The sequence below is a fragment of the Cavia porcellus genome, unplaced genomic scaffold (genome assembly GCF_034190915.1).
Source record: "Cavia porcellus strain 051 isolate PalLab524CR breed Dunkin Hartley unplaced genomic scaffold, mCavPor4.1 scaffold_5, whole genome shotgun sequence".
NCBI lineage: Eukaryota > Metazoa > Chordata > Mammalia > Rodentia > Caviidae > Cavia > Cavia porcellus.
In genome coordinates, this window is record NW_026947488.1 from 30,686,541 (window position 1) to 30,694,456 (window position 7,916).

Below are 7,916 nucleotides of genomic sequence, written 5' to 3' on the forward strand. Positions count from 1 at the left end.
GGGTGGCAAGCAATTGTCATCTGACTCTTCCTACACTCCCATATTTCCCCATTTTCACATGCTGAAAATTAAGTAAAAGACTAAACAAAGCAGCTAGGCTGTTGGCAAGCAGTGGAATGGGCGCTAGAGTTTGGTTCTTTGGGTTGGAGCAGGGACAAGACCAAGCTGCCCTGTGGGCTCCCCCTGGGCTCTGCAGACCTTCTTCCTGAGGTTTCCCTCTGTAGCTCTCTTCTTTCTTTAGCTCCACTCCCAGTCACCTGTGTATGTAGACCCATGGATGTTGGAGAGGGTCAGGAGTAGGGGTACCCTGGCTCTGCTGGCCTCGGGTTCTGGAGCCCTGCTCTCCTGCCCATGGGAAGGTGGCTTCACTTTCAGCTTCATAGGCACCTCTCACTCTCAGACACCCTCAGATATTTGCAGGCTTTTACTTGTTTTATCTTTATCTGGGGTCTCTGTTATCATAATCTCCCTGTTTTGGAGAGGTGGAAACTAAACTGAAGCCCAGGGGAGCATAAAAGATTCTTGTGTAAGACAGAAACTGGGGAACCCTGGACTCCCGGGCAACCTGTTCTGACCTGAACCCTTTGTGCTCTTGAAGCTACCTGAGCTCTGACTCTGAGCCAGGCAGATGGCTCCATCAACTGATGGACTTATTTGATCTCCACCATAACCTTCACATCCACTACTGTCCCTATCTCACTGAGAAGAAAACCGAGGCCCAGAATGGCAGACCAGCTGTCTGAGAAGACACAGCAAGCAGTGGAGCCAGATTCAAGCTGGATCAGGGTCCTGGTGGGACTGCATGTGGAGAGGATTTAACATGGAAGACCAAAGCTGCTGAAGCTCTGGGGACTCCAGCTTTCAAGGGTCATCTGCTGACAGAGGTGCCACCTGCCTGTCCTCTGGCAGAATCCTAACCTTTAGCTAAGGCTCCTGGGAGGCATTATGGAGGTGAAGATCTCCCTGTGCTTCCAGGGCCTCCTGGGCATCAGCGACCCACCCCACAATGGCTGTGTCTTATTTCGGGCTGGGAACCTGGCCAAATGACTGAGATCACGGGTTCTGGCATTAGGTGGCCTGAGATTGAGTCTGACCTCACCCTTCCTGGCTATGTGATTTTGAGCAACTCACCTAACCTCTGGTGCCTCAGTTTCCCAATCTGTTCTTGGACAAACAGTCTCACTCATAGGGTCCCTGTGAGAAGTCAACCCAATCATCTGCACGAAATACACAGGCAGTGCGTGGCACACGCCGAGTGCTCACTAAATGCCCGCCTGCGTCTCTCTTGTGTTTGTCCTGCACTCACTGTTGGAGGCAGGCAGCGCTTGAGTTCCACTTCACAGAGAAGCCAATCGGGGCAGGTAAATTCCCTAGGGTCCCACAAGTGGTCAGCTGTCTCCCGAGACTGACACCCTCACTCTAGCTCGGTCTGCCCTGGACCCCACAGGTATCTCAGCTAACTCTGAGGTTAAGCAAAGGACCCCGTAGTCTGGCTGAAGATGAGCTTGGGGATCTGGGCTACCTGTTTGCATTTCTGTGAGGAGGAGAAGGGGCGTTGGTATGTATTCATCCCAGTTGGCCTCAGTTCTTGGGCCAGGAAGGACAGAGCCAGAAACACATGGCCCTGCTCCACAGGATGTCCTGATCCAGCCACTGAGCAAATAAATAAACCCATCCCTCTGGGGGACAGAGCCAGGGACTGCCACCACAGAGGCTCCTCAGTCTCACCAGGCACCAAGCTGGTCCTCCCCAGGACAAGCACATCTGGGCCAGCCATCTCCAGGGCCCTTCTTGGAAAATAATCCAGTTCCTCCAAGAAGCAGAGGCCACTGGCTCCACCCCCACCCCAGTGCTCAACTGATGAGAGAGATCTCAGCAGCAGGGTTAGAAAACAAACTCCAAGGTACTGTTCAGCAACTTGAATTCTCCTCTAGTTTGGATAACCAAAGGCTGAAAATGCCGGAATTAATGGGCAGCCTGGGGAGGCTGGGACGCCTTCGAGTCCCAGCCAGTTTAGGAAGCTCTCCTGTCCTGGATCGCACACCACACCCTTAACTGGATGTTCATTTGACCCCAGTTCATTCAGGCAAGGCCTGTAGATGGCTGGGCTGAGGGGCTGACCTGTTCTGAGGTTTGACATCAGGGACCTGGAGCTAACTGCAGATGCTGGGGCAGTGCCAGGGTCAAGGCCCCTGCCCAGCCCTTGACTCTCCTGGCCTGGCTTGGGTAGAGAAGAGAGAGATCCCAAGCCAGCTGCTTAGCTGTGTGTGAGGGCCACCAGCCATGGGGCTTCTGGGTCCTGGGTTTCCAGTGTGGACAGCAATGGAGGTAGAGATATGAGGTGTGGCCATGGGACTTAGGGGAGGAAATAAGGAACAGACAGGGAGAGACTAGAGAGACAGCCAGCCAGAGCGGAGACACGGAGTGAACAGGAAAACTCTGCCAGAGGGTGTGGGCCCAGTCTGGGGCTACTGCCGGCCCCATTTTTCCTTTCTCTTGTCCATAGCAAGGGTTTATAGCAGGGACAACAGAGAGAAGGTAAAGGAAGGTGGCACTTTCTGGCTGTAAGACCTTGGCAACATACTGTGGACAGGTGCTTTACCTGTCCTGGCTCTCACCCCCATCAGGGGGCTGAAGGTGTCCCTACCCTCTGCCTCTCAGGGAGGCACTGAGTGAAGACTGGCTCTGTGTCCCAACATCCACAGTGCACCCTGGAGGCTCTGTGTCTGACCACTGGGCTGCCCAGCCTGGCTCAGCATTCCTGGCTCAGCGCTGTTCATCCAGATGAGGGGGTGATCTGGGGCTCAGAGCTGATGTAGAGCCCACCCCTGAAGTCCGCTCTGTGAGTCACTGGGCAGGAGGAGAAAGGAGGTGAAGAAGAAGAGAGGAAGGCAGAGGGGGACAGGCAGCAGGGCAAGGAGGGGCTTCCTGCCGCACTTTTGTCAAGCATGGACAGCATGCAGTGTACCAGGGATGTGGAAATTTTAGGCAGAAAGCAGCACTCCACTGTCCCCAGCTGTTGTGTTGCTGTTTCTTTGACTCCTTCCAGAGTGGGGAAGGAATCTCCGTCGGACTGAGGTCCAGGTTAGTCATCCCTCCTGCACGACTCTGGCAATTCACTTGTCCCTGCCTTGCTTTCCTCATCTGGACACTGGAGGAACAGGAGGGGAGTCAGGAGCATGGGCCGAGCACTGGTTTCTCAGCCCTCACAACAGAAAGTCTCCCCCTACCTCTCCAGATGCAAAAGTCTTGTTGAGAGTTCAGTGACAATGGTAAAGAAGGTGTTAGGCAATGTTCTAAAACTTATTTCTCTCCTTTTAGGCAACTACAGCAGACCCCAGGAAGGTGGCTTTGAGTTGCAGAGGTTCTGTAGCTTGTCCAGGAGAAGAACCAGAGGGCCATCCCAGCCACCTCTATTAAAGGCAGGGAGAATCCCAATCCTAGCCAAGCACTTTCCAGGCATTGTCTGGTTAAATCCTTAGACAGGTAGGTACTGGTGTCACATCATTTTGTAAAGCAAACTATGATTCAGAGAGGTGAAACAATTTGCTAGGCAGGGTCGAAACTGGGGCTCGAATGCTCACACTGGGCCACAGGGCTGGCTTGGCTTTCACTTTCCAGGCTCTACTGCCAAAACTGGTGACAGACCCAGGGAGAGTGGTGGCCAGGTGTGCTCAGGCCTGTGGGTGACTTGTGGCAGAGGGCACTAAACCAAGTGACCCTTTTCTAAGAAATGGTGCAGCAAATGCCTGTCTGGACCCCACCAGAAACTGGCGGGAGGGGACCTGCTGAGGACACAGATACAGATAGGTCACATTCTAAGCCCCAAGGAAGCCTGTGAGACTTGGACTGTGTGACCAGTGATGACTAAACTTTGAGCTCAGAGTTACAGGGGTTCAAGTGGGGACTATGTGGAACTGAGCCCCTCACTCCTGTCTTGGAGGGACATGTGTGTCCTTAGGATGCATGTAGCCCGGCAGCAGGCTGAGAATGGCGTGTCCCCAGCCATCCTCTGCATACTGTTGTGTTCTCCATATTGCAGACAGGGTAACTGAGACTGGTTCATCCTCGGCTGTGTAACAGGTGAGTGCCAGGACCAGATATGAACTTGGGTTGGCTAGACTTCCACATCTTTAGCCCTTCCATGGCCCACATGATGAGTCCTCTGACCAGGACTGCCAGGGTAGGTTGGGGTCACCTAGAGAGGACACTGCACCTGGGATGAGGGAACTTTTGACCCAGAAGACTGTCAGGTGAAATCCATCTATTGGTTCAGCCAACAGTTCCCAACTGGGAACAGCCACAGGTTCCCAACATCCAGGCACTCAGGGAACCCAGAGATGGAGAGAAGAGACTTGGGACAGAAAGCACAGATGGCTGTGTCCCAGGGCAGCACCAAGGGAGACAGAAGCAGCCAAGGTCACAAGGTAGGGGACCTGCTGCCTGGGGTGAGGAGGTGGCAGAGAAGATTCCAGCACCTTAGGCAATCAGGAAGCCCTAAAGGGGGGGGTATACTTGGAGGGGTGTAGCAGCTGTGCACTTGGGGCCCCATGGACCTTGGGAGGATGATTCTGGCGGTTTAGGTCTGGGAGTTTGGGGTTTAGGATCCCACCCATTGGCAATTGGTATCATTGCAGATCAGACTGAGATGGATGGACTGAGACTAGAAGAGTGTTCATGTATTCATTCACTTAACAGAGATTTCTCCTGCACTGGCTCTATGATAGTGCTGTTTGAGGAACTGGGGACCCAGAATGAGCAAATCAGACTTGGTCCCTACTTTCTAGGAACCCAAAACCCACATCTAAGGCTAAATGCTTTTGAGACCGTCACATAGTGACCTGTGTTAGGAAATCAGCAGCAGCGAAGGGATCGGGGTGACACGTCAGTATAACTTTGGCAGTAAGGAAGGGTCCCTTGGGGGCCATGATGTGTGATCGAAGGCCTGGGGTTGGGGGAAAGGTGCATGGGTGTTTAGGATAGGGCATTCCATGGATGAAGGATTCCGCTCTTATTCTGATGAGTTGCAACACTAGGGGCACAATGTCTCACTTAGGTTTATGGGGAGCCCTCTATTGTCTGGGTGGAGAACAGATGACAGAGTCTAGGGAGGAGGCAGGCAGGAGACACAGGCAGCTGGTCCTGATGGAAGCCAAAGAGGGAGGGAAAAGAGACAGAGTAGGTGTGTGGTGTCCACAGGGCAGCGGAGGCAGACAGTTCCCGGGAGGCTGGTGTTGGTCACCAACGTTAAATTTGCTAATAATCAGGGAAGGTGAAGCCTAAGCTGGGGCTATTGGATTTGAGAGCTGGAGTGGCCACACAAGGTGTAAATGGCAGTGGGGAAAAAGGGGCCGAGCCCGAGGATGTCTCTGAGCTGGGAAGAGACTCCTGTCCCACTATTCCTCCCTTCTCTTCCTTCTTTTCTACCTGGGAGACCCTGGGGTGTGATGAGATGCACAGGTGAAAGGCCTGCAGGGAGAAGTCCTGGAGACTGGGGCAGGGTGGTGGCTGCAGAGGGCTGAGGGGATATAAAATATAGCTTCGGAGTCTGGGAGTGAGGAGTGGCTACCACAGAAGTAGGGACGCCTTCCTTAGAAGCCCAAAGAAGGTATAGGGCCTGGAAGGTGCATGGTTGCCTGCACAGTACCCCCCAAGTGTCATGTAACCTGGAAATCTTTGAGGATGGAACAGGCAAGCACATGTGAAGATAAGGCAGGAAGAGGAAGTGAGCCTTGCCATGTCTCAGGTCACTGAGGAAAGTGACCTACCTGGAGACCCATCTGCTGGGAGGCCAAGTACACTCTCCAGGAGGACGGAAGTGGGAATCAGGGGGAGGATGGAGGGAGGCAGCACGGTTGAGCAATGGTGGGAAGGTGTGAGGAAGCCAGGCAGGAGCAAGGACAGGGGTCAGTATGCACGTGTGCACGGTGTGTGGGCAAACTTGTGGTTGGATCCTGCATAGCCTCTCTGCTCTGGGGATGGGTAAATGCACAAGACAATGCTTAGGAAAACGGAAGTGGGGCCGCCAGAACTTCTATTTACATGGCTTCCTACATCATCTTCCTACAGTTCTACTTCTATGTGTCACCCCATGTGATTCATCGTACGAATGTGGGTCCTGTGTATAAGATTGGTAAACATGTGCATATTGGGGAGCAGATTTTTTTCCACCAAATGGACATGAGATTTAAAGAACCCCGAAACCACAGGGGCAAGAGTGTCCTACCTCCCATAGGGAACACACTCATCTCTAGTTAGCTCCACCCGGCACCACGTTCTTTTCCCTTGGCAGCTGCTACTTAGGGGTTCCAGCCAGCTGCACCCTGGACTCCACTGGCCATTGCTCCACCCACACTGCTCCAGAGCCAAGTGCACTTCCTTCCACCCTGCCTCACTGGGGCACAGAGCAGTGCTCAGCGTTGGCTGAAGGACAGAGACAATGACAGGAGGTCCTTTAGCGGTCCTGGCCTTGACCCACATTGCTGTGAAACTCAGCTGCTATTCTCTGCCTTTCTGCATCTGATTCTCAGCAAAAATGATTCACTCCCTATAAAATCAACTCTTCTGCCCTCTCTAGCCCCAAACTGCTTAGGGCCCATGGCTGGTGGCTGAAGTGGCCACAAAGCCTCTTCCTGGGCTCCTAGAATCCAACTATCTCCTACACTTCATGTGGTTAAATCCAAAGCAGCAGTACAACTGCACCTCAAAACTGTGTTGTGGCTCCTGTGACACTCAGGGTAGGAGCCAGAATCTTCTTATGGGGCCCATGGGGTCTTCATGGCTGGTTCTTCCCTCACTTCTTGGATTTAGTCCTGGCTCCTCTTCCTTTGCTCTAGTCAAAATGATACCTCATTGTCCCCAGGGAGGGGATCACATTTCATCTTTGTAATCCTGGCACTGTGCCTCAGTGAGACCATGCCTACAGATGCTTACTTCACTTATCCTCTGGGATCAGAGGCCACCTCTGTGCTCTGTCCTCTGTGACATCCTCTGTGATATCCTGTCAGATCTGAGCTCAGACAGCCTGGCCACACCCTGCCCTCTGTCTCCTTCCCTTTGGGTCACCATCTGACACAGCAGACATCTCTTCATGGCCTGTCTCTCCCCCTCCTCCAGAAGGGACAAACTGTTCTCTCCCTGCTGTCTGCTCACCAAGGACAGGCCTGGTCTGTGTTCAGCCTGAACACATGGCTGTGAGGAGCTGCTTCCTGCTCCCCTGCTGCCCACTCTTGTCTTTTCTCATCGGATCCACCCGTGCCCCTCTCGGGCTTCACATCCCAATTTCTGCACCGTAAATTTCTCATCCCTGTGTGCCCAGCAAGACTTCTTTGCTGCACACTACACCTGCTGATGATGACAGCCCTGAACTGCCCCTCCTCCCCAGCCCTGCCATACCTTCTCCATCCTCTGCATGTTGTTCCTCAGTGCGTTCTCCATCTTCTCCATCTGATGGTCGAACAACAGCCTCATGTGTACCAGGAGTGGCTGGTTATTCTGGGTGTGGTTGGAGGCCCCCAAGGTGGTAGAGTTGGGGTTGCAGGATGGAAGTCCCGATACCCAGAAGGTGTAGCTGCACAGGCCATTCTTGATCTGATACTGCATCCTTCCCCTCATTGCCTGCTGTCCCCTCCTTTGGGCTGCAGTCATGGTGGCTATCAGGAAGAGGAGGCTGCCCAGCAGCATGGCTGGTCGGGAGAGCATCCAGAGACGTGTGATGGGTTGAAGAATCCACTCAGAGCGCTCACAGGCTGTCTTTTCCCACTAGCCAGCCTTGTGCCTGGGACACCAGCGTGGTCTGTGTCCCCGATGGCACAGGTCCCCAGAGGTCCTGCAGCTTCAGACTCCTGTATGGCTAGCACTGTCCGTGGCTGTTTATACAGCAAGGCCCACTGCTCTAGGGCTTCCTGGCCTCTGCT

General features: G+C 53.6%; 1 protein-coding gene across 1 annotated transcript in view; it reads right to left on the minus strand.

Annotated features, from left to right (window-relative positions):
- The window catches only part of LOC100714243 (angiopoietin-4), a 32,845-nt gene extending 25,243 nt beyond the window's left edge, over positions 1-7,602 (minus strand). Inside the window, exon 1 of the mRNA XM_023560116.2 lies at positions 7,396-7,602. Within this exon, the coding sequence (XP_023415884.1) occupies positions 7,396-7,602 (207 nt within the window). The remainder of the gene's footprint in view (positions 1-7,395) is intronic.
- Between the last annotated feature and the right edge of the window lie 314 nt (positions 7,603-7,916).